The 25,849-nt window shown below is 47.4% G+C and overlaps 1 protein-coding gene across 1 annotated transcript; it reads right to left on the bottom strand.

Annotated features, from left to right (window-relative positions):
* Positions 1-5,558: 5,558 nt before the first annotated feature.
* pts (6-pyruvoyltetrahydropterin synthase) lies at positions 5,559-25,604 on the bottom strand. Its single transcript, XM_038777129.1, has 6 exons — positions 25,436-25,604; positions 16,133-16,212; positions 11,367-11,389; positions 9,109-9,165; positions 8,778-8,848; positions 5,559-7,232 (listed from the first exon to the last, which is right to left on the bottom strand). Exons 1-6 carry the CDS (start codon positions 25,528-25,530, stop codon positions 7,109-7,111), a joined length of 450 nt encoding a protein of 149 aa, XP_038633057.1. The 5' UTR covers positions 25,531-25,604; the 3' UTR covers positions 5,559-7,108.
* Positions 25,605-25,849: the final 245 nt, after the last annotated feature.

Here is a 25,849-nt window from a genome sequence, read left to right on the forward strand (position 1 = left end):
TGTATACAGTTCGCCCCAGGAACACAGAGGTCTGATCTGAGGAGGGGGAGTGGGGGGGAGAGGGGGGGGGGGGGGGGGGGGGCAGTCCGATTCCTTCACAGCAGCAATCACTATAGGGTTAGCTAAGCGTAAATAACATGTGGGCTCGGTCCAAAGGGACCTCTGTGGAAGAGTGAAGAAGCGGATGAATTGTGACCTGAGTCACTGAATACATTTTTCATCCCACAACCAAATGTTGGGGTATGGGGCAACAGTTTTGGTCTGAGACCTGCCCATTGGTACCGCAAGTAGCCATTCCAGATAGTGGGGTTCGGAGGGAAGGAGGGGTTAGTGGTGAAAGAGGTGCGTATGGTCCGCAGCGAGCAAAGAATTTGTGGGGTCCCTGGTATGACAGGGAAAATGCCGTTACTCCACTACCCGAGCGTTTTGAATGGTTCCATGGGTCCCCGGGTAGGGGAGGAATGCCGTTACTCCACTACCCGAGTGTGTTGAAGAACAGGACATGTGTGCATTCCGAGGCAGGGGCGACCTCCTAGGTCTGAATAGACCGGTGGTTTAGAACCAGCAAGAGCGCAATGGCAATACATTGGGTGTCCAAGGATTGATGACAGGGTGAGGGTGTATCCCTCGGAAGCGGCTACTTCCGACGTCTGGTTAGAACCAGCAGGAACGTAATGGTGATGTCTCGGGTGTCCAGGGACAGATGACAGGATGAGGGTGTGGAAGGTGGAGTGATCCCCACACACAGCGACGATGAAGATCAGACTCTGATCGGGGGTGGGGGTGGGTGGAAGAGGAAATGGTCAGGTAATGAATGTAACAATTGCTCTGAGTAGTGGGGGTCAATTGAGGAGTTGTGTGGCAGGCACACAATGTAGTATTGGTCTGTAACTCGTGGGGGGAAAGACGGCTCAGCGTGAGTGCTGATGATGAAGGCGCTCTCAGAGTCTGATCAGTGAGAGGCGAGGGACAGTTCGAATTGCAAATGGCATGCAGGGAGAAGAAGGGATGGGGAGATGAGGGTGAAACACCGCACGAACAGAGAAGAGCTGCGTGCATGGATCACAGATGACTGGGGCAGGTTCCCTCAGAAATGGTGTGCCATGCTTATTGGGAGGTGTCCAATTGTCATCATCTGGACACCTCAGAATGTTTGTGCTCCACACACCTCAGAACACTGCGCTCCGCAGTTGTTCTTGTAATACCCCCATGGGAGGATCATCCGTGGAATCATCTACCTCCCCTGGTTGTCAGAATCCTGTCTGCCGGTTGCTTGCGTTCCAATGAACGCAGGGTTCAGGGTTACCATGTCCTGGTCCTCGAATCATCCTGCTAATCTGACCAACCGTCTGGCCTGGTCCCATGTCCAATAGAGAGACTGGGGAGTGTGACTGGTTGCGTTGCGGGTGGGAACTGCTTCGTGAACGTGTCAATGGTAAACACTACCTCCTTAAATCCATTTTTACTTGGTGAGGGTGGGCCAATGTAATCCACACAGGGATTCGTCCAGGGACCCTCCACGGGATGGGTGTGTCCTAATTTCACTTCCTGCCGTAATTGTCAGGAATGTTCTGGTCGGGGCAGCACGGTGGCCTAGTGGTTAGCACAACCGCCTCACGGCGCTGAGGTCCCAGGTTCGATCCCGGCTCTGGGTCACTGTCCGTGTGGAGTTTGCACATTCTCCCCGTGTCTGCGTGGGTTTCGCCCCCACAACCCAAAAATGTGCAGAGTAGGTGGATTGGCCATGCTAAATTGCCCCTTAATTGGAAAAAATAATTGGGTAATCTAAATTTAAAAAAAAAAGGAATGTTCTGGTCGCAAATGAGGCAGTCCTCAATGTAATGAGCGACATCCGCCTTTAGTTCCGGGCACCAACATAATGGTGGTTCATAGTGGTCTCCATGCCCTGGTGTCCGTGCCCATCATGGGATTGGTATACGAGTTGGTTTCGATCCTGGGTAAGGGGCCGGGAATCGCCGTTCAGGATCTGTCCTCGGGAATTGTCTGTGCATTGGGACTGAGTTAGGTCGGCTACGTTAGTCTGGGAGACATCAATCGCATTCAGTGGCTCTCCTCCAGGTGGCTGCCAGAGATGTCCGTTACAGGCACTGGCCCTGGCTAGGGTGTTGGTCGTGCAGCTGCCAGATGGGGGTTCCGGGTATGGCTCTTCACCTCAATGATGCCGTAGGTGTGGCCAGTGGCTACTTATAGTTCGGTGGATGTTTCCCGACGCTTCGCTCACGTCCTCCCACCAAGAGTGCCCCAACACCCCAGGACCTGTCTCGGTGCCTGATCAAGTCTGATCACATGTGCCAACCTCTCCCGTTGATATATCTCCGTACTACCCTCTCCCATATGGTAAACCTCTCTGCTCATGTCTCCCATGCCTCTACCAGTTGTCCGAGTTGACACATTGACTTCAGGGAACAAAGGGATAGAGGGCCGATTGGACAGTGATACACTTGTGTCTGTGTTCCGGCCCTAATCCCTCAGACGCTGCAAATCTGCCGGGTTGACCCTATCCTCCCTTGTTAGGTACGCATGCAGTTAGTCCACACTTCCGAGATCTGGTGATTTGTCCAATACGGAGTTCACACCTGTGGTTTATATTTGATCTGTGAATAATCCTCAAGAATAGGGACCTTTATATTCCCTTCAATTAACTTGGGATACTGGCCGTTACGTGGGTCGATTGCCTACCTAAGTCGGGCTCAGGAGGAATCTCCAACTGTACTGTGGGATCTTTTGAAACAGTGATCGTAATTCCCCAGCCGAATACCACCAGGGTTGCCAGATTTGTAGTACCTTCTAAACCAGTGTGTCTCCAACCCGTAAATGATGGACAAATGACCACACAAACTGCATGAAATAATACTAGTTCAATACATACACAGTTAATATTAGTCAATCACACTCCCATACAGGTTGGACTTTAAACTAACACACATTACAGACCAACTTAACTTCCAGGTGACTGGCATGTGCAGAGCAGATATGGCCTCATCTGGAACCCGTCACCTGGCAGTGCTGGATGTCTGTTGCTGGTCGTCGGCGTAACCAGCTCGAGTCCCTTTATGGATGGCGTGGATGGTTGGCACCTTGGCTGGTGCAGGTATCACCGTTGTCGTCGGTGTTCGAGTGAGCGGTTGGTGGGCTGCACAACACCTTTTATCCCTTGCAGGTTTTGCGTGCTTTTGTGCGTTCTCAGGTAGATGTTCAATCGATTGATCAGGGCTCGATTACCTTGATCAATCTCAACCGATTTGTGATAGACACTTCGATAGCAGGGCGGTCCCAGTCGGCCATGGCCGTTAGTGTCCTAAATAAGGAAACCGACGCCACCAAGTCTGCCACATATTGTTACTTTCTATCTGGAGCCCATTGCCCAGGGATAGCCTTTCAACGGCCTTTTCCCTGTGTCAGTTTTTGCAAGGTCCGGGCTGTAGCCCTTGTATATTTGCAAGCTAAAACCAGTCTCTGTATTGACCAATTTCCCATCGATCAGTGCGGACGGTCATTTTGGATGCCGACACCCTTCATCCTCACGGCTCACCCTTACCCCCCACACTGCCGGCCTGTTATCCACCGGTGCCCCCGGTCCTGGCGCCCATCCCTGCTGCCAGGGGCACTGTTGGCTGGCACTGCCCTCACTGGGAGCTGCCTTGGGTGTGGCCCTGGGTAGTCCCCCGCCGGTTGGGCAGGGTGTTCGGTGCTGAGGAGGGGTGAGGTGCTATGGTGGTGGTGGGGGGGTTGTTGCACCTGTACGGCTGGTGCCACATGTGTAGAACCAGGGGCTGGGGTGGGTGGTCAGCGGGTGTTCAGCAAGATGGCGGTCAATGCCTGGGTACTGCCCCAGTCCCGTGCGGGGCAGCCTGGCTGCTTGGCCTGCCCTCCCACCCCCTCCGGCCCTGGCACGGGCCCCCCCCCCCCCCGACCGCAGCCAGCACGGCCGGTGTGCAGGCCAGCAGCCCAGTCATTCCACGCCATCTTCTACCGCCGCTCTCTCGCTCAGCAACCAGGACTCCTGATTCAAAACATGTGAGAACACAGGTGAACAACCCCGTCGGGAAATCACCCTATCGGAGGCGTGAATTGCGGATGCCCTGGAGCATAGGGTGTCAGGCCCACTAATGTTATGCCTACTCTACTTTCAGCCCGCACGGCGAGCACCGCATTTACGCCATTTTCGGGGTGCCGGAGCATCCCGATTTGGCGTCAAATCGGCGTCTACCCCGATTTCAGCGTTGGAAGCTAGTCTCCTCCCAATTCGTTTCACGATTTTAGCATTGGCAAACAAAGAACCCAGCCCCTGGAAACCCTCAGCACCCCATCCACCACCTTCAGCATTTACTTCCTAACAGCACTGTATATGTACCTGCACCACATGGAGTGGTTCAAGAAAGTTGCTCACCATCACCTTCTCAAGGGAAAAATAGGAGTGGGCAATAAATGTGAGACTAGCCAGTGACACCTACAGCCCATGAACGAATAGATTTAAAAAATACCAAGTCTTTGATAGCGAAATAACTGAACATCACAAAAATATTGAGAAAAAATATTTTGTAAAACAAAATAATAGTGGATGCAAAGTGACAAAGAGATACACTATACTATGTCAGCCTAATGTTTTACATTGCACAAATTATTGAGACTTTGGAAAGCCATGTTCTTTTCTTTAACGATGACACTTTGGCCCTTCTCTGTACTAGTGAATTTCTGCACATTGCTTAATTCAAGTTAAGAGTCTTGGTTCCTTAGATATTTTGCTGGAATTCTCCGGCCGTTGGATTCTCTGTTCCCGTCACAGCACACCCACACCCACGGGTTTCCCGCCAGTGTAGAGTGCTTCAGTGAGAAATCCCATTGACAAACGGCAGGGGTGGAGAATCTTACTGCCAGCGAATGGCATGCCATCGGGAAGCAGGCAGCCAGGGGACCGGAGAATTCAGCTCTTTGTGTTACAATCACTATAGAGACCGCTAACTTTTTCAAAGGAAGAAAACTGATGGATAAGATTTTACTTTTTAAAACTCTTGCTGTAACAAGTCAATTAAAATCAATGTGATTCAAATATTAATCAATACCAGAATGATTTTGTGGTGATATGCATCACTGTAAATACACAAGGGGTTAATGTAAATACACTAAGACTAAGTAAACACTAGAGGGGGCACCAGAGACATCATGACATGTAGACATAATGAACACATAGAATAGGACACGATCAATGGGCAGTCAAGACACCCAGAGGTGACACTATCACAAGGGAGCAACCCATATAAAAGGACAGGGCACATGCTCTTTCTCTTTCCACAGGCGGGACACTGAGAGAGAAGCACAATGGCAGATCACACTCACCGCATGGCTTAGAGCAGACTGGTTAGTTAGACTGAGTTACTATAGCAAGATTAGCAGGAGAGTCGAACTCAAGTAGGAGAATTGTAAACTGTTCAATAAATGTGTTAAACCTATCTCCAAGTCTGAACCTTCGTTTGTCACAGCATACATCAAGGAAGCAGCTTATGCTAGGTGAAGAAGCATAACACAATAGATTTCACTTTCATTTTAAAAATAATAATAATCTTTATAGTTTATGCAACCAAAATATGCCTCACGTAGTTACAAGGACTCGCATTACTTCTCGCAAAGGAGTAGCACCTTTTGCAATCACACAGTCTTTCCAACTTGGCCTCTGGTACGTAGGGATCTCTCGCTTCCCACTCAGGTTTGGCTTTGAGTTGCGTTCACCCGAAGTTCACTGATGCAAACGGCAGAGCCGGGATCGAACACGGGTCCTCAGTGCCGTGAGACAGTAGTGCTAACCGCTGCGTCACCATGCCACCCTGGAACTAAAATGTTTGCTGAGAAGCCCAATTACACTCCTTTTAGAATACTTCTCAGTTTCACTTTGGTATTAAAGGAATGCCACCCAAAATGAAATTGTAGGTTTTTGCAAAGCGCAGGGGTCATGACATTTGTACCAGTGGTTTTGGGGCTATTAGTGCAAAACTAATTGCAATATTTGCAGATATCTTTGTCCAAATTGTGTCCCGTTTTTAGTTCTAGCACGTGAATCCCATTTGCAACAAAATTCCAAACATTGGTGTCAGGGATCGCAGTAATTCAATTTCCAAGCATTTCTCATCCTTTTGTTTTAGTAATACCAAGATTTCAGAGTGCCACAATAACAAAATAGTCCCTTTGTATGCTGGAAGCAAAGAGATTGGCCCCTGGATTAGACAATAGACACCCATGGTATTGTTGCTTTAAGTTAAATTACAAAACTAGGTCAAGGAGACATGAATTCAAATCACAGAATCACTAGAGTGCAGGAGTCCATTCGGCCCATCAAGTCAGCACCAACTCTCCAAAAGAGTATCCCACTTACACACGCCTGCATCCTATCCCCAGAACAGCCTAACCTTTTGGATACTAAGGGGCAATTTAACATGGCCAATCCACCTAACCTGCACATCTTTGGACTGTGGGAGGAAACTGGAGCACCCGGAGGAAATCCAAGCAGACACGGGGAGAATGTGCAAACTGCGCACAGTCACCCAAAAGCCAGAATTGAACCCAGGTCCCTGGCACTATGAAGTAGCACTGTGCCACCCTGTAAACTTGGGATTGACATCACAAAAACTTTCCTTTACACATAAAGTGATCAGGGGCTGTTTAGCACAGGGCTAAATAGCTGGCTTTTAAAGCAGACCAAGGCAGGCCAGCAGCACGGTTCAATTCCCGTACCAGCCTCCTCGAACAGGCGCCGGAATGTGGCGACTAGGGGCTTTTCACAGTAACTTCATTTGAAGCCTACTTGTGACAATAAGCGATTTTCATTTCATTTTATGTAGAATAAACTTCTTGAAAGATTAGTGGAATCCGCTAAGCAACTTTTGGATGTCAAAATGAAGTACGTTTGGACTATAATGGGCTGAAGGGCCTTTGTCATCTGTGAATGCAGTGGTAACTTGTTTGGCAGATCAACAGGAAATACAGCAACGACATTTCACCTAGGCTACACTGGACTTCACTGAGGTCAATTAAATTGTGAGTCAACATGACGCCAGTGCGTGAAGACCACGACACTGCAAGAACCCAAAGAGTTCTATTCTCCACGATAAACAACAATGTTCTTGTCCGTTTCATACACCTTTACTTCATACAGGAGATTTGGTGAGAGATGTTTCTGAAGGTTGTCCCAGATGAAGATTGCTACATTTTCAGTAGTACTAAGAAAAAAAGATAAAAGAATCAATTCTATTATTTGCTCACCAATTCATTCTGCTGAGTGGTTTCTTTTCAAGGGTGTATTTACACCACTGCAGTAGTATTTGTGCACAGTGGGTTCAGAGTGGGCCTAAACAGCTGGGTTGCATCCATTCAGGTTTGCTGGCAAGCCAGACCGCCTTGCACCTACGCTCAGCTTGTAGTGTAAAAGCACCTTATCATTGCATCGTGCAACATTCAAAATGAACATAAATGCAGTTTTGAATACAACATGAAAACACATTTGTCCAAGAAAGAAGATTGCCGGTGCAGACATGATGGACCCAAATGGCCTCCTTCTGCGCCATAACAATTCTGTGACAGAAAGAAAAATTAGGATATTGTTCAAATCAACACAGAGTTTTATCTGTTGGCCATCAGTTGGTTACACTCCCACCTTGAAGTCAAGGGGTTCCAGTCCCACTCCAGGAATTGAGCATGATAATCAAGGCTGGCAGTCCAGGGCAATAGTTTTGAGAGTGCTGCACCATTGGGGTTTCTGCTTTTCAGATGAGACATTAAAGCGAAGCCTTTTCTGCCTCTTCAGCTGAATGCAAAAGATCCCATGGCAATGTTTCAATGAGGGGCAGAGGAGTTATCTCTAGCATCCTGGCCATTAACACATTGCTGTGTGCAAACTGGTGATTATATTTCCTACACTACAATGGTGGCTAAACTTCAGAAATACTTCTTTGGCTGCAAAGCACTTTGGATCCTGCATGCAAAGCACTTTGAGGCCTGTAGTGTCCAGAAAGGGTGCTATATAAATGAAAGCTGTTTTCATATACTATATTCAAAGTTAACATGAGTTCTCCTCATAACTCAGGTGCAGGAGAAAGTAAAATGTTGGGAAGACTGAAAACCGAAACTGCGACCTTGACTGCAACTATTTCGTGCTGAACCTGTCCTGGGAATATGTTAGAGTCACTAGCAAGAATTTTGAACAGCCTCACATGTACAGCAATATGTAGCAGCAATGTAACTCAGGAGGGACATCACAATAGACCCCCAAGCACACCAAAACTAAATAGTGTGAGAGCACATTGCATGGGACTACTTCACACAGGTTCGAGTTTACAGTCCGTGGTATAACTCCAGCCTGGTATTGGAAGTGCTCACTGGACCCTGGGACACTTACCAGAGACTTACTTCTAACTGGTTTTAATGCACATATTGCCCTCCACACCCTTAACATTAAAAATGAGCTACTTACGGATCAGGGGTCTGAATCCAGGCAGGTATGTACAAATGTCCTTTGCCATGGACCTCAGAATGACATGGATCTGCCAATTGCACTTCACGGTTACCGGTTTCAAAGTGTAAACCTGGAGTATAACCGCAGCCTTTGATGCAGCCGTGGGATTATGGGAACTGGAAAACTGGTCTATTCACTGGCACTGACAATTAACATGCCCTATAATCGCTCCTCGACACCCCTCTGCTTTCATATTTGCACATGAAGTTAATGCTTTCAAATTCTTTACACAAAACACAGGCATTATACCCACCTAACAACATTAGTGAAGTACGGAACATCTTTGTCCAGATTCTTGTGGTCAAGTGGTTTCATGATGGCTTCCTGTTAAAGAAAAATTAGGCAGGGACCTGCAGTCAATATTGATGAAACTGACAGATAAAAGGAATAGTTCGCCTTTTAATTTCCTAAAGGGTTTATGGATCAAATGCTCAACAGTTATGTTAGAGTAATTTAATAACCTTGGGGCAAAGCAGAGGGCGGGCAGGCTGGGCATGTCAGGTACAGTTCTCCCTAACATTTTTTCTGGCGGAGCGAATTGCTCACTTGTTTTAGCAACTAGATTTCTTCAATTTTATCATCACCTGCATATGCTCCTTCAGTTCTGTGATGTTGATCACCATCCCAGTGAGTGGATTGACCTGAAATACACATGAAATGGTGGATCAGAGATTAAAGTTAGAAAAGTTAGATTCACCACTCAGCAACGAAGAATTGGACACTTTCATTCTATGATGATTCCCTTCCACTGAATAGTCTTTGCATTACACTATTAGTTATCATTGTATTTGCTAATTCTCATTCCAAAGAAGTTTTGAAAGGGAAAAATTGCATTTAAATTAATTTATTCACATTAAAGTGAAAAAACGCTTTCTAGAACTGAACCTTCTGACCGCCACAGTAAGCCGGAAATCACTATCCTTTCATCTGCCATTTATAATGGTTCAATCACTGAGATTAATGTAAATGGTATTATAGCAATAAATCTACAAAACGATTCAGCATAGCTTTATTGCTGAAGTGATTCTAAACTATAAATTAAAATAATTTATTTACACACTTAACGTTTCTCATTCTCATGAGGTTTTCCTCATTCTCATTTCTCACTATATCACTTCAATTTAAATGTTACTTTTTTTCTATCTATCCAAACGTAATTATCTTTTCTATGTATTATTTTCTTCTAAAGAAAGACATTTATGGTTCATGCAGGACATCCCTGTGCTTGATGTGGAGTGTTGCCCTTTGAGCTACATATAACCACTTCTGTCGATGCATGCACTGAGCACATGGACTAAAATTGACTGCTACGTTACAATAGTGACTTTGGGCTGGATCTTCAATCTAGGCTGGGAAACTGACACCCAGATGTTGTCTGTGCCACATCTCTGATGTGGCGCTATTTTAATATGCCAAGCCCCTAAATGGATTGGCAGTGAAATTGGTGCCCAATTAACCTCTCCCCTCCATACACATCCTGCCCTCCCCATTCAGACTGCATACCCACTGCCTAGTGGTGGAAACTGGCACCTGAAAGGCAGGTGGCACTGGACTTGCTGCCGGCTTACAGAATAAGGCAGGCTGGGAAACAGGAGACCAGTTACCTCATAGTGACCAAACTGGTCAAGCACAAGGGGCGAGATTCTCTCAGCCCACATCGGGGTGGGGAATCGCCGGGCCGGGCGCAAATGGCGGGACGCCGCCCCGACGCCAGTCCGCCGATTCTCCGGAGAGCTGAGAATCGGAGCCATTGGTGCTGGCGTGGTAGAGCGGTCCCCCTGCGATTCTCTGCCCGGGATGGGCCGAGCGGCAGCCAAAAAAATTTGAGTCCCACCGGCACCGTCCACGTGTCGTCTTACTTGACGGGACCTTGGCATGCATGCACCTGGGGAAGCCTGGTGAAGGTGGAGGGGGGTCCGACCCCGGGGGGCGGCCTCCACTGTGACCTTGCCTGCGATCGAGGCCTACCAATCGGTGGGCCGGCCTCTCAGGCTGAGGGCCTCTTTTGCTCCGCGCCAGCCCCTATAGCCCTATGCCATGTTGCGTCGTGGCCGGCGCGGAGACGGGAGCCACTGCGCATGCGCGCATTGGCGTTGGTCGCAGTGTGCATGCGCAGACCAACGGCGCCCATTTGACGCCGGCATCGGCAGCTGGAGCGGTGTGTGTCGCTCCAGTGCCGTGCTGGCCACCTGTGGGGTCATAATCGCTGCTCCTGAGGGCATGTTGACGCCGTCATGAAACGCGGCGGCATTTATGACGGCGTCAACACTTAGCCTCAGGATCAGAGAATCCCGCCCACGGTACTTGACCTCCTCTGCTCAAGTAATGGCAACTTTGCGCCACCACTCAAGATCCTCTGAATAATTCTTTCTTCGAGCACTTCAATTGACTGGCAACTTCATTATATTTCCCCATTGTGCTCTCGATAGGTTTGCACCACACCATTTGATCTTATCCTTCACCGTTTGGCCCATCTCTCTCCAGCTTGTTAACAAGCTCCCAATTAACTGGAGGCAAGTGGGTTGTCGGGATCCCCCACCCTTTCCCCAGGCCATTACTTTGAAGATTGCAGCTTGTCCCAGAGACATTAAATGACTGACAAGCCATCGAGAAGCGTTACTTTCAAAACCGCTCCTCCTCCAAGGCAATTGCAATCTTGTCTTTTAATGTGACCGAGTCAATACCAATAATTTTGTATGGAAAATAAAAATAGTTGGGTAGGCCCCACTAAACCGTCGCCAATGTAAGTTGCTGGGCTGATGACAGGTTGTGACTCAAGCAGATTGAAATGTTTCTCGTGCCATAGTGGCAGCTGCCAACAAGAATACAACATCTCACTCACCTCGCCACGTACGGTCACCTCCACTGAAAAACACAAACACACCAGGTTAGAAGTATCGCACACAAAATTTGTCCTGTATTGCTACGGAGATGGAACTTGAAAACCATTCATATTAATTAAAGAAGCAAAGTTTAGTTTGGCAAAAATGCCGCATTTTCAGCTTTTTGAAATGCAGTTTTCTTATGACTTAGGAGCTGCTACAACTCTTTTGTGATAGAGGAAGCCTTAAAACATATCTGTCAGCAATAAACTGTGAGGATGAGGAGTTCCACATGGTCCAGTTCCTGCACTGATGTTATTCTCCAAACAGGTGGTGTGTATACAGATCTAAAGGTCGAATGCTTGGGCTGAATTTTTAATGAAGTATGTGCTTCTAACTTAAATTAATTGGCCCAAGATGTCATGGGAATGTGAAAGGCGGCATTTTGGCCTCTTATGCATCTCCCAGTTCCTTAACCCTATTTTTGGTGGCCATGGCCTAATATCTGGAAATCCATCCCTAAACCTTTCCACCTCTTTCTCCTTCTTTACAATACTCCTTCAAACCCATGGATGGGATTTTCCGGCCCTGCCTGCCACTGGGATCATCTGGTCATGCCGAAAGACAATGGCATTTCAGGCTGAGCCATCGAATATTCCACGGCGACTCCCGCCATGACGGGGCCGGAAAATCCAGGCCTATCTCTTTGATCAAACGTTTGTTCACCTGTGCTGACCTTTCCTTCTTTGGGTCAGTGTAAAATTTTGTCTGAGTTTGCTCTTGTGACGTATCATGGGATATTTTGCTGTGTTAACAATGTTATATTTATCTTAAATTAATTTACGGGATGTGAGCGTCACTGGCTATGCCAGCATTTATTGCCCATCCCTGGTTGCATTTGAGAAGGTGGTGGTGAGCTCCCTTCTTGAATTGCTGCAGTCCCTGAAGTGTAAGTACACCCACAATGCTGTTAGGAATGGAATTTCAAGAATTTGACCCAGTGACGTTGAAGGAACGGCGATATATTTCCAAGTCGGGGTGGTGAATGACCTGGAGAGCTTCCAGGTGGTGGGGTTCCCAGATATCAGCTGCTCTTGTCCTTCTAGATGGTAGTGGTCATGGGTTTGGAAGGTGATGCCGAAGGAGCCTTTGCGAGTACCTGCAGTGCATCTTGTAGATGATACAGACGGCTGCTACTGTTCATTGGTGGTGGAGGGTTTGAATGTTTGTAAAAGGGGGTCCTGGATGGTGTCGAGCTTTTTGAGTGTTGTTGGAGTTGCACTCATCCAGGTAAGGGAAGAGTATTATATTACACTCCTGACTTGTGCCTTGTAGATAGTGGACAGGCTTTGGGCAGTCAAGAGGCAAGTTACTCGCCGCAGGATTCCTAGCATTTGGCAGCTCTGGTAATCACATTATTTATATAGCTAGTTGTCATGAATGTAGGAATTTCAGACTATATGCATTTGATGCAATAAGGGTTAAATATCTAGGGTTATTGTGTGTATGATTGCTGCAGTAGTGTTTTAAAAATCCTGGTTTGCAAGGCTTTTTGGGAGCCATAGGTGCACTTGAAGCATCGTAAAAGCTTGGGTTAATGGATTTGTGTTGGGATTAAGAGGGTTCCCTGGGGAGTAAATATTTTTGTTTCAGTTTGGCAGGATGATGTAACTAATGGGAGGAGACAAGGGCTGAAGCAGTGAGGTGTTGATGTTTCAGTTTGGGTTCAGATTGGGATGTGAATAGAGTCAAGCATCTGACAGGTCAGTCACAGCTCTGTCCTTTGACATATTAATAGTTTTTTTTCCAAACAGTTCAGTTAGTGTTGCGGCTGGAAGGCAAGCTGAAACAAGTTAAGAGCAGTTTCTGAAGAAATACAGCCAGACAGATCCTGTATTGTTCTGACAGGGTTGGCTGACTTTCTTTGAAGCAGCCAAAAGATCGATCTCAAAGCGGAGTATCCAAACATCTCTGTACAGCAAGTATTCCTGGGTGCTAACTGTATTTAATAGTTGAATGGAAGTAAAGATAGCAGGTAAGGGTCATTGTGCCACTGTTCTGATTAGCATTATTTAAGGGTAATTGTCTTTTAAATATAAATTTAAAGTACCCAATTCATTGTTTTCAATTAAGGGGCAATTTTGCGTTGTCAATCCACCTACCATGCACATCTTCAGATTATCATAGAATTTACAGTGCAGAAGGAGGCCATTCGGCCCATCGAGTCTGCACCGGCCCTCGGAAAGAGCACCCCACCCAAGGTCAACACCTCCACCCTGTCCCCATAACCAAGTAACCCCACCCAACACTAAGGGCAATTTTGGACACTAAGGGCAATTTAGCATGGCCAATCCACCTAACCTGCACATCTTTGGACTGTGGGAGGAAACTGGAGCACCCGGAGGAAATCCACACACACATGGGGAGGATGTGCAGACTCCGCACAGACAGTGACCCAAGCCGGAATCGAACCTGGGACCCTGGAGCTGTGAAGCAATTGTGCTATCCACAATGCTACCATGCTGATTGTGGGGGTGAGACCCACGTGGACATGGGGAGAATGTGCAAACCCCACTTGGACAGTGACCCAGAATCACACCCAGGTCCTCAACGCCATGAGGCTAACCACTGCACCACCGTGCCACCCTTTTAAGGGGTAATTGTAAGTTATTTTCTTGAGTGATGTTCAAGATATTTTAAAACTGTGTTAGTAATAAAGTTTGTTTCAATATGCCATATCCCTATTTTACATGAAATCACTCCTGGAGTGAGGCATCCTATCCTCACAGTCTTAAAAAAATCAAAATAAACCTGTTGGATTCTCAGTCCAGTATCCTAGCCACTGTTGGGGTCTGGTTCAGAATCATAATTTAGTCCAATTCAGTTTCTGGTCAATGGTAACCCCCAGGATGTTAATAGTGGGGGATGCAGCAATGGTAATGTCATTGAATGTCATGGAGCAATGGCTAGATCCTCTGTTGTTGGACATAGTCATTGCCTGGCACTTGCGTGGTGCAAAAGTTCCTTGTCGCTGGTCAGTCCAAGCCTGGATACTGTCCAAGTCTTGCTGCATTTACACATGGACAGCTTCAGTATCGGAGGAGTCGCTAATGGTGCTGAACATTGTGCAGTCATCAGCGAACATTCCCACTTCTGCCTTTATGATGGAAGGAAGGTCATTGATGAAGCAGCTGAAAGGTGGTTGGGCTGAGGATACTAACTAGAGGAAATGCAAGTTGTTGTTGTGAAATTGTTCTTTTATAAAATATGAAATAAATGAAGAGTAGAGACGAAGGTCAGAATTTTGCATTGCGATGGTGGGTGCCCGCCTTAGCTAGAAGCACGTGAAATTGCGTGAAAAGATGTTGGGCCCATGTCCCGACACAGCAGCATACTCACGCAACATTCTGGTCAGTGGACGCAAGCGAGAGTCAGAAGCGGCCCACCAAAAATCAAGCAGGCCATTTAACCCATTAAGGGTTGCTGCACACCCCCTGCCGCCACCCCCCCCCCCCCCCCCAGCAAAACTCCCCGACTGGAGCACATTAAGAGGCTGGGTCCGTACTCTGCTTTTTCTCAGCGCCCATTCTCCCCGGCAGCGGACATCCTTTCCTAGTACGCGTTTCACACTGTGGCCAGAATTCTCCATTCGTTGGGATTCTCTTCTCACACTGGCAGCCCATCGCCGCCCATGGGTTTTCCGGTAGCATAGGGTGGTTCCACGGGAAATACCATTGACAAGCAGCGGCCAGATCGAATTCCGCCGCCAAAGAATGGCTCAGTTCCACGTGGCTGGGGGACCGGAGAGTCCAACCCTGTCTTCCGTTAATTGGCCAGCCAGTGTGAAATCACGTTCTGGCGCCAACTGCGGCCCAAAGTGCGCTTTGCACCCACTTCCGGGTCCGCCATCTACACTCGTCTCACGGATTAAAAATTCAGGCTGACTTGGCACATTTGGTCCCATAAAAGAAACCTGCGTTCAATGCTCCACCCTACAATATTTCTGTTGGTCTTGACGTGTGATCTTTTCTTGTGTAAAAGAGCGATTTTCAGTTGGTGTTATTCAAGCACAGTTTATCCACAATACCAAAAAGAAACAACAAATCATTGCGTCAGATGTGGGACATTTCTGATACTGCTGATGAATACTGATAAAGCATTGAGCATTAGAAATCATATAGTTTAGGAGAGCCTGCGTGAGGTCAGCCTATCTTTCATCTCACACAGTCCTATAGTAACCTTTCTGCACCACCTGACTCAGGGCCTTAATAATGGGCTTTTCAAGCTATGGGGTTTCACCCTCAATAGAATTCAACATCGTTTCCTTTCTGCTTTTGTTCCACAGAAAGGAAAAAAAAATCCTGCTATACAAAGACATAATTGAAGGGCCTTTTGAAAACTATAGACCTGAACGTCTATTTGAATCTCTGGTTCAACAGCTGTTTTTCCCTTCTCTCCTTTCCCTTGTGGGGAACGTGTTGCACCTTCTGAGTGTGAGGAATCATGAAAGAGCCACTAACAAATCAATGGTGGCACATAGAACAGAGCCCAAATTCAGTTTGCAGGTAACAACTCCAGCAAGGTCCTGCATTACGTGTCATGCAGAAGCACCCAAACATAGCTACTAAACTGCAGAAGTGGACTTCATTCGGTTTTGAGAAATTCTGCTCTCCAGGGCACAGTAAGCAACTCGACGAATAGGTGTTTACGAGGCACTGGTGTTACTATATAATGCATTCCATTTGATCACATTTTTACAGCAATAAGCAGTATGTCCATCACCGACCTTTGTAGTTATGACCATGGCCATTAGGATTGTTGCATTTTCCATAGATTCTTTTGTTTTCTTCAGCATTCAAGCAGTTGCTGGAAAATATGTTGCAAATGGGTAATCGGATTCTCAAAACAAGTATTGTAAATATCATGCTGGACACATTGTATTGATTATACATCTGTACACATTGATGTACTATGCATCTTCCCATCTCAAATTTGCGCAAATTGTCACGCAGTTAACCTCTTGTTGGAAGCGGAAATCAAAGGTTATCGGGAGCAGATGGAGAATATGGAACTCAACACGGACACACCGGCCATGATCGCACCGAATGATGGGTCAGGCACGGGGGATCAAGACTTCTGCTCATATTTTGTATATTCTTATGAGTAGAGTAAGCATTTTGGGATGTCCTGACAGCATGAGAAATGTAACTTCTTCCCTTTTTGCGTGTTGCCTTATTGGTAACAAACAGTATAGATTATGGTTCGAAGCTTCCTGTGTTGTAGTGATGCATGAGACAGACAAAGCACATTTGATGTCTGTTTCCATAGCTACACCAGCCTGTCACCAGAGGCTGTAGTTTGAGGGGTGCCATTGTGCAGAAAACATGGCTGACCAGGAACTCTCCGGCATATTAGAAGATGTATCTTCACACAATATCCAACCTGACTGGCCATGCTTGGAATGCATTATTCATGGTCAGTAAAGTCTGGGAGTGGGACTGAGACCCAGAACTTTTGCCTCAGAGGCAGGGATACCACCCACGACATCACCTATGCACTGTATGAGGATTGGGAATAAAAACACATTTGTTCAATTCGGCCAAAGGGCCTCTTTCTGTGCTGTAAAACTCTACGACTCTACGACACAAAAAACAGGCTTTGCATTATTAGAGGGCCTGTTTTATCCATTTATTCTGGATCACGTGTACTGGAAACTACAGAAATGTACGCAATAATGACCCTGCGCACATGAGATCAAGACTGAGTACTAGGCATCAGCTATGAAATTACACAATCTTCAGATATGGACCATGTGGTCCATGCTCTAACAGGGTCGTGGTGTGCTCCTCATTCATCAACCTCCTTTCGGCCAGCCCCGACACGGCCGGCGGGCGTCAAAGGCCATTGGCGCCGGTTTTGGCGCCAGTCCGCGTGGCGCCAACCACTCTGGCGCGGGCCTAGCCCCTCAATGTGAGGGCTTGGCCCCTAAATTCCGCATCTTTGGGGAGGCCCGACGCTGGAGCCATTGGCGCCACTCCGCTACGCCGGGACCCCCCGCCCCGCCGGGTAGGGGAGAATCCCGCCCCACATTCGTAAAGTATAATTTTTCAGTGCCAGAGAGGATATTTGGAACTATCTGAGATTTCTCATGCCATTAAAAATTCAAATACAGATGATGTTCAAGCCTATTTTGTAGGTAATGCAACTTCATGTCATTGCATGGAATTTGCGACTAAGTCTCTCGATGAGATACTGGTTTAGCAAAGCTTTGGAGGGGAAGGGCAAGTTGGTCACCGACTCCATGATTTCCAAATTTAACTGGTGTCATTCCCTGTACAGGAATGAAGATATTACAGCAGAATATAAGAATAGGAGTAGGCAATTCCGTACCTCAAGTCTGCTCCACTATTCAATACGATCATGGCTGATCCCCTCGTGGTCTCATTTCCACTTTTGTGACCATTCTCCATCACCCTTCCATCCATGACTAATTAAATATCTGTCTATTTCCTCCTTAAATTTACTCAATGTCCTGTCACCCACTGCACTCTGGGGTAGTGAATTCGACAGATTCATGGCCCTTTGAGAGAAGTAATTTCTCCTCATCTCAGTTTTAAATCTGCTACCCCCTATCCTGAAACTATGACCTCTCATTCTGATTGCCCCACATAATCAAAGTGGAAGTGGGAAGGTAGTGGGGAACTCGCCCCTTCCCCCTGGCAAACACACAGTGAGGGAGGGCAAAAGATTCCATTCATTGTGTTTTTTATTACTTCTAAAATAAAATGTTTTTTCTTGTCATTAAGGCTGCTTACCCCTGGTCTAGGCCCGAAGCCCTGTAATTCCCCAAACCTCTCAACTTCACTGCCTCTTGTTTCCTCATTTAATTCACTCCTTAAAATAGTGCACACTTTTGTTCGTCTGTCCCAATATCTTCTTACATTACTCATTCTTAATTGTTTCTTTAATAATGCTCCTGTAAAGTGCTTTGGGGTATTTTACGAAGGGCGGGTTAGGAAGGGCGGAATTCTCCATCCGTTCACAGCAGCGGGAATCTCCCATTCCGCTGCAGTGAACAGAAGATTTGTTGGTGCGCCAAATTCTTTGTCGTCGCTGGCAGCGGTAGCGGGGCGGACCTGCAACGGAGAATCCCGGCGTATGTTAAAAGTGCTATTTAAAGGATCCCGGCCCTGGGTCACTGTCCATGTGGAGTTTGCACATTCTCCCCGTGTTTGTGTGGTTTTCACCCCCACAACCCCAAAAATGTGCAGGATAGGTGGATTGGCCACACTTAAATTGCCCCTTAATTGGAAAAAATAATTGGGCACTATAAAAAAAAATTTAAAGTGCTATTTAAAATCCAAGCTGCTGTTATGAGAGTCAGAGTGCAGAGTTTCAATGTAAAACAATGTGTCAGAACATTACTTAGGAGGTATCTAAGATGCTATTGCATGTAAGGACTGGATTTACCAGTATACAGATTAAAGGAGAGAGATTGGATCAGTTTCAGACAATGCCTGGTGTGTTAAAGGTAAAACGGATGAGGAAAGGGCGAGGGTTGACACTTGGAATTATGATATAGTAGCTATCACGGAGACATGGTTGAGGGTGGGATAGGATTGGCAGCTTAACGTCCCGGGATACAGAATCTTCAGGAGGGACAGGGGAGGGGGCAAAAGAGGGGGAGGCATTGCACTATTAATTAAGCAGTCATTGTGTTAAGGGCTTAGATGGAGCAGAGTTAATAAAATGTACACAAGAGAACTTTTTAGCTCAACATGGGGAGGGTCCAACAAGGGATGAGACAGTGCTGGACCTAATTCTGGGCAATGAAGCCAGACAGGTGGTTGATGTGATGTGATGGTGGGGAGCATTTTAGTGATAGAGACCACAACATGGTGCAATTTAATTTTGTATGGACAAGGAAATAGACAAATTGCAGAAAAAGGTCTTGGATTGGGGAAGAGCAGACTTTGTTCCAAGGTACGTTGGAACAAGTTACTGGTAGGGAGATCTACAGAAGAGCAGTGGGGGGAGTTCAAAGAGCAAATGGGGAGGGTACAGTCCCAACATGTTTCCTCTAGGATAATAGAAAAGAGTAACAAGCCTAGGGAATCATGGATGACCAGAGAAATTCAAGATACAATGAGAAGGAGGAGACAGGCTTTTAATAAGTCTAAGGGAAGAAAATCAACAGGGCATTCGTGGAGTACAGAAAGTGCAGGATGGAGCTTAAGAAAGCAAAGAGGGGATATGAGAAATCTCTCGCTGGTAAAAGTAAAGAAAATGTCAAGATAGAATAATTGTAGCCAAAGGGGATTGTCACAGTAACTTCATTGCAGTGTTAATGTGAGCATACTTGTGGCACTAATAAAGATTATTTTTATTATTATAAGTATATCAATGGGAAGAAGATAACTAGGGAAAAAAATAGGGCCCATTAACGAACAAGGGGGGAATCTGTGGGTGGAGCCAGAGGACATTGGTAGGGTGTTAAATGAATATTTCACATCTATCTTCACCCAAGAGAATGAGGGGGCAGATATTATTGCCGATTTAATGGAATAGTATAATAATGTTGCGCTTTAGAGTCGTCAATATGATACTGAGGCTCTTTTTATGATATGATGCTATGTCCCAACAGCGTCGCCAATACTGTGGGTGTTTCTATTTCTCTTACTGAACCACAAGGCTTTCCCATATATCGGTCAAATGATCACACAACCAGTTAGTCAGTTCAAGTTCAAAGATGGTTTATTGACACACAAGGGTTCTTCAACATGCAAGCACAACATATTACAAGTTAAACTACACCTATCGACTACAATAACCTATACTTAACTTCAGGCGACCAGCACTATGCAAGTGGGTAAGGCCTTTATATTGATCACGTGACTGGTTTGAAGAAGTGGCTCTGTCTCCGCTGGGCTCATCCATCAGGTAGCAATCGTTGGTCTTGAACTTGGCTGTCTGGTCGTTATGCTGCAGTTCGGCTGGCACAGGCCGGATTCAAAGGAGGCTGGCACAGGCCGGGTTCAAAAGAGACCGAACACATGGCTGTGTCCCTTTTTATCCTTCTGAGTTTCGCACTCTTTGAGGCGGTCCTTAATCTTGGATCCAATAATTCAACAGGCTTCGAGCACTGCCTTCGATTTTGGCCAATAAAGGGGCGGTGCCTTGGTGGCTGGGCGGGTCCTTAGTGGTCATTGACCTTGGCAGTTGGGCTCTCTGAGTAAAGGGAGTGGCGCCGATCAGCCTGTGGCTGTATCGATATCTTCTGGGGAGATGGGCCATTAGAATGCAAACGAGCGGGCGTTTCGATCAGGTCTAGCCACCTGCATTTCAAATACACAGAAGCTCTGTATCTGTCTGAGTCCTGGGTTGGCCATGATTCACATTGTCCTTTGCAGGTGGCCATCTCAGATAGCTACAATATGGAACTCGGGGAGAGAGACTCTGACGTTTTGAGCAAGTTGTCAGAGGGAGGGACAAGGTATTGGAGGTGTTAAAAGTGGAGAAATCTCCAGGTTCGGAATTGTGTCCCAGTTTGCTGTGGGAGGCGAGGGAGGGGATTGCAGAAGCCTTGATCCAAATTTTCAATTCTTCTCGAGCCATAAAAGAGAGGTGCAAGAGACTGGAGAACTGTGAATGTGGTCCCACTATTTAAGAAAATAGTTAAGCCAGGAAACTACAGACCAATGTGTCTCACGTCAGTGGTGGGGAAACTAATGGAGAAAATTCTGAAGGAGAGAATCTATCTCCATTTGGAGAGGCTAGGTTTGAACAGGATTAGTTAGCATTTGCCAGAGGGAGATCATGCCGAACAAATTTGATTGAATTTTTTGAGCATGTGACCTAGTGTGTAGATGAGGGTAGTGCAGTTGATGTAGATTACATGGATTTCAGCAAAGCATTTGACAACGTCCCACATGGGAGCCTTATAGTGAAGGCAAATGCACATGGGATTCAGGGGAACTTGCTAAGGTGGCTTCAAAGCTGGCTGAACTGTAGGAGACAGAGGGAGATGACAGATGACTGCTTTAGTAATGGGAAGCCTGTGTCCAATGGCATACCACAGGGATTTGTGCTGGGTCCCCTATTATTTGCCATTTATATAAATAACTTAGATGACTATGTGGTGGGAGGTAGGATCAGTAAGTTTGCTGGTGACACAAAGATAGGGTGATTAACAGTGAGACCGAATCTTGGGTGACAGGAAGATATACACGGGATAGTCAAATGGGCAGAAAAGTGGCAGATGGAAATTAATCCTGAAAATTGTGAGGTGTTACACTTTGGAAGGAGCAATTTGACAAGGAAATATTCAATGAATGGCACCATACTGGGAAGTCCTAAGGAATAAAGAGACCTTGGCACGTTTGTAAATAGATTTCTAAAGGCAGAAGGCCAGGTTAATAGGGTGGTGAAAAAGGCATACGGTCCAATTACCTTTATCGATCGTGGCACAGATTACAAAAGCAAGGAAGTCACATTGAAGTTATATAGAACATTGGTGAGGCCACAGCTGGAGTACTGTGTGCAGTTCTGGTCGCCACATTGTAAGAAGGGTGTGATTGCACTGGAGCGGGCACAGAGGCGTTTCACCAGGATGTTGCCCGAGATGGAACATTTAAGTTATGAAGAGAGGTTGGATGGGGTTGGGTTGTTTTCGCTGGAGCAGAGAAGACTGAGGGGGGTGGGGGGGCAACTTGATTGAGATGCTTAAGGTTATGAGATCATGGACAGGGAACAGCTGTTTCCCTTAGTTGAAGGGTTGGTTATGAGGTGACACACGTTCAAGGTGAGGGGCGGATTTGAGGAAAAGCTTTTTTTACACTGAGGGTGGTGATGGTCTGGAATGCACAGCCTGAGAGGGTGAAGGAGGTGGATTGCCTCACATCCACTAAAAAAAGTATCTGGATGAGCACGTGGCACATCATGACATTCAAGGCTATGGGACAAGTGCTAGCAAATGGAATTAGGATTGGCAGATCAGATGCCTTTCATGTGGTGCTGCAAACTCAATGGGCCTTTTCTGCATTGTATTTTTCTGTGATTTAAGAAGTGTTTAGATGAGCACTTGAAATGCCATTGCGGGCGGCATGCTGGTGCAGTGGTTAGAACTGCTGCCTACAGTGGGGGGGGGGGGGGGGGGGGGTTAGCCGGTAAATCCTGATGCGGGAAAGTGGCCCGCAGCCTGTACTGGCCCATCATTCGGTCCATTGCTCTTTGGAACACCGAAACCCCGTTTGTGACACCAAAGGGGACCCAGAGGAAATGGAAGAGGCGGCCATCTGCCTTGAACGCCGTGTAGTGGCGGCCATCCGGGCGGATTGGGAGCTGATGGTATGTGGACTTCAGATCCACTGTGGAGAACACGTGGTAGTGTGCGATCTGGTTTACCATGTCCGCAATCCGGGGGAAGGGGTATGCATCAAGGTGCCAGGGGCTCTCCAGGGGCTGTTGCTGGCCTTTAAGACTCCTTCATGCAATAGGCACCAGACTTCAGATCTGATGAACACCCTGTGCTGCAGGCTATACCTCCTGCTACGAGTTGCCACTCTCTTGCAGTTGGCGGTGAGGTTAGCGAAGAGTGAGGAGGGGTCGACTTTCACGGTTGCTAGGCTGCATATAGTGAGTGGGGGCAGGGGTCCGCCGAAGCTGAGTGTGAGACTCCTGAGGTTACACTGGAAATCCAGTTCTAGGAGGAGCAGAGCGCAGAGGTCTGGGAGCACGTACAATTTGAAATTCGTGTAACTGTCGCCTTGCATCATTAGAGTCGCTGAGGACCGCCTTTGTATTTGGACTGAGTGCAACCCCGAGGCGAGAGAGATTGTTTGCCGCGTTGGGAATACCGGGAGCGAACAGCGCTTACCAAGTCAGGGTGAACGAAGCTCTCGGTGCTCCCGGAGTCGAAGAGGCACGATGTCTCGTGGCCGTTGATCCGGACGGCCATCATGGAGCTGATGAGGTGCTTGGGCCGTGACTGGTCCAAGGTGATGGCGTTGAGTTGAGGGTAGACGGCGGCGTGGTCGGCGGTGCTGGAGTGGCCCCGCGATGACTGTTCGAGTTGGGTAGCGGGTGATGGCCAAGATGGAGGCCCCCGTTGATCGCACGTGGGGGAGGATAACCAAGATGGCAGCCCCCGTGAGTCGCACATGTTGTGCAGAGGCGGAGTCGGCAGACACGCTGCCACATTACGGGGTCTGCAAGCCTGAGGGTCGGAGGAGTGAGTGTTTGAGTTGGGGTTCGAGTTTTTGGATTTGGCCAGGCAGACCTTAGCGAAGTGCCCTTTTTGCCCGCAGCTGCTGCAGGTCACGTTGCGGGCCGGACATTGCTGTCGGGGGTGTTGGGGCTGGCCGCAAAAATGGCACGATAGTCCTCCGTGGTGGGTGGATGGATGCGCGGCGCAGGCCTGGGGCAGTCTTTGGCCAGGGGGTCCACGATGGGGTTGCGTGATCGGCCGGGATCACAGTGAGGCTTTGGAAAACGACCTCTAACGAGTTCGCCAGTTTTACCGTGTCCTCCAGGTCTTGGGCCCCTTTCTCAAGAAGCCGCTGTCGCACATAATTCGATCGGACCCCCGCAACGTACACATCTCGGACGGCGAGTTCCATGTGCTGAGAGGCTGTCATGGCCTGGAAGTTACAGTCACATGCTCGGGCTTTGAGGTCACGTAGATAGTCCTCCAGCGACTCCCCAGGGCGCTGGCGACGAGTCGTGAAGATGTGTCGCACGTAGACTTCATTCACGGGCCGCACGTACAGGCAGTCGAGCATCGCGAGGGCCTCAGTATAAGTCAGCTTCATTAAGTTGAGTAGAAATACGATGGCTCACCCGTGCGCGGAGGAGACTGAGTGTCTGTTCATCTGTAACAGAGGAGGTCGTCGACATAGCCAGGTAGGCCTTGAAGCACCGAAGCCAATGCAAAACAATTTCCTTTGCTTCTACGGATCGAGTTCCAGTCGGTCAGGTTTGAGGGCTGATTCCATAGTAGTTCTTTAAGCCGATTAAATTGATGCGACCATCAATTCAACCAGAGACATGAGTTGGAGTAAACTGTGGCTTTAATCGGCTTACAATTGAGCCTGTCTGCGACTATGCTGAACTGAGGGTGGACTTGCATGACCGCAGCACTTATACAGTACTTCCTGAAGGGGGTGGAGCCGAGTGCGGAGCCCTGTACATGCTCATCTCCCCCTGTCGGCAGAGCTGACAGATGGAGCCCACAGGGACACAGTAATGTACAGTGTGAATTATAGTGGTTACACATTCACCACAAATCCCTCCCCATAACTGACGATGTGGAGATGCCAGTGTTGGACTGGGGTGAGCACAGTAAGAAGTCTTACAACACCAGGTTAAAGTCCAACAGGTTTGTTTCAAACACGAGCTTCGCAGTGCTCCGAAAGCTCGTGTTTGAAACAAACCTGTTGGACTTTAACCTGGTGTTGTAAGACTTCTTACATAACTGATGAGGCAGCGGCAAGAGAGGTCACGTGACAGGAAGATATAAGTTCTTCCCTGGAGCGCCTGCTCAGCTGGTGAATAAACTCCTCTTTGATACAAGTACTTGTTGTCAGTGATTCAGAAACACGACAGAGCGACCATGACTAATTCAAATCATTATCTATCCCCGCTTCACTGTCACTACAGTACGCTCGTTGTTAATGGGTGTTCACTCTCTGTGATCAACTATAATGAAGTGGGACTAGTGCGTGAACACTGAGAAAACCAATCTTTTGTTCTGATCTTGGTGAGGCTGAATTCAGGGGATCTGAAAGAAGTTTCCAACTGAAAGCAGCAAAAAATCAACATCCTGCACGCAAGCTCTGTGCAGAGTGTCTCTGGGACTTGTAGTCTTCCTCCCAGTTCAGTTTACACAGTGAATAGATCCTAAAATGCAATCAATCCGCGCATCTTGGAATAGGGATAACTGGGCTGGACTCCTGTCCAATGTTTACTCACGTCCTGCTCCTGAATATTATTCACCCGGTTTCCTCTCGGTGACACCATTCCAGATGCCGAAAAGGCTGCAATATTTCAGGTGCTGTGAGCCCTCCCCCCCCGCAGCGATCCGTTCATTTACCTGTGCAGGTGGTGAGCGGCGCTGAAACTCTCCACTCGCGTAATCAGCACCGTCCTGTTGGCTTTGACCGGCGCCTGCAGCTCTCTCCCCTCCATGAGTGCAGCTCAAACCTCCTCTCTCTCTCCTACTTCCTGTTGGAAGCAGCCTGGGCTTGCAGGGGTTAAGGGGATGGAAATCCGATCCACGCACATCGAAACCAGGCAACGCTGCATTCACAAATCTGCACAATCTTAATCTCCCCAAACCAGCATTTGTGCATTCAACACTGTCACGCTATTTAAAGTGATCTATTGCTTGTACTTGCTTTGTGAAAGGTAATTTCAAAATAGATGGAAACAAGTTACGTAAAATGTATATATGCTCAGCAATAGTCAAATGAAAAACCGAAAACAAATTCAGGTGTTTGCTAAATCC

This window comes from Scyliorhinus canicula, chromosome 18 (genome assembly GCF_902713615.1).
Source record: "Scyliorhinus canicula chromosome 18, sScyCan1.1, whole genome shotgun sequence".
Taxonomy (NCBI): Eukaryota; Metazoa; Chordata; class Chondrichthyes; order Carcharhiniformes; family Scyliorhinidae; genus Scyliorhinus; species Scyliorhinus canicula.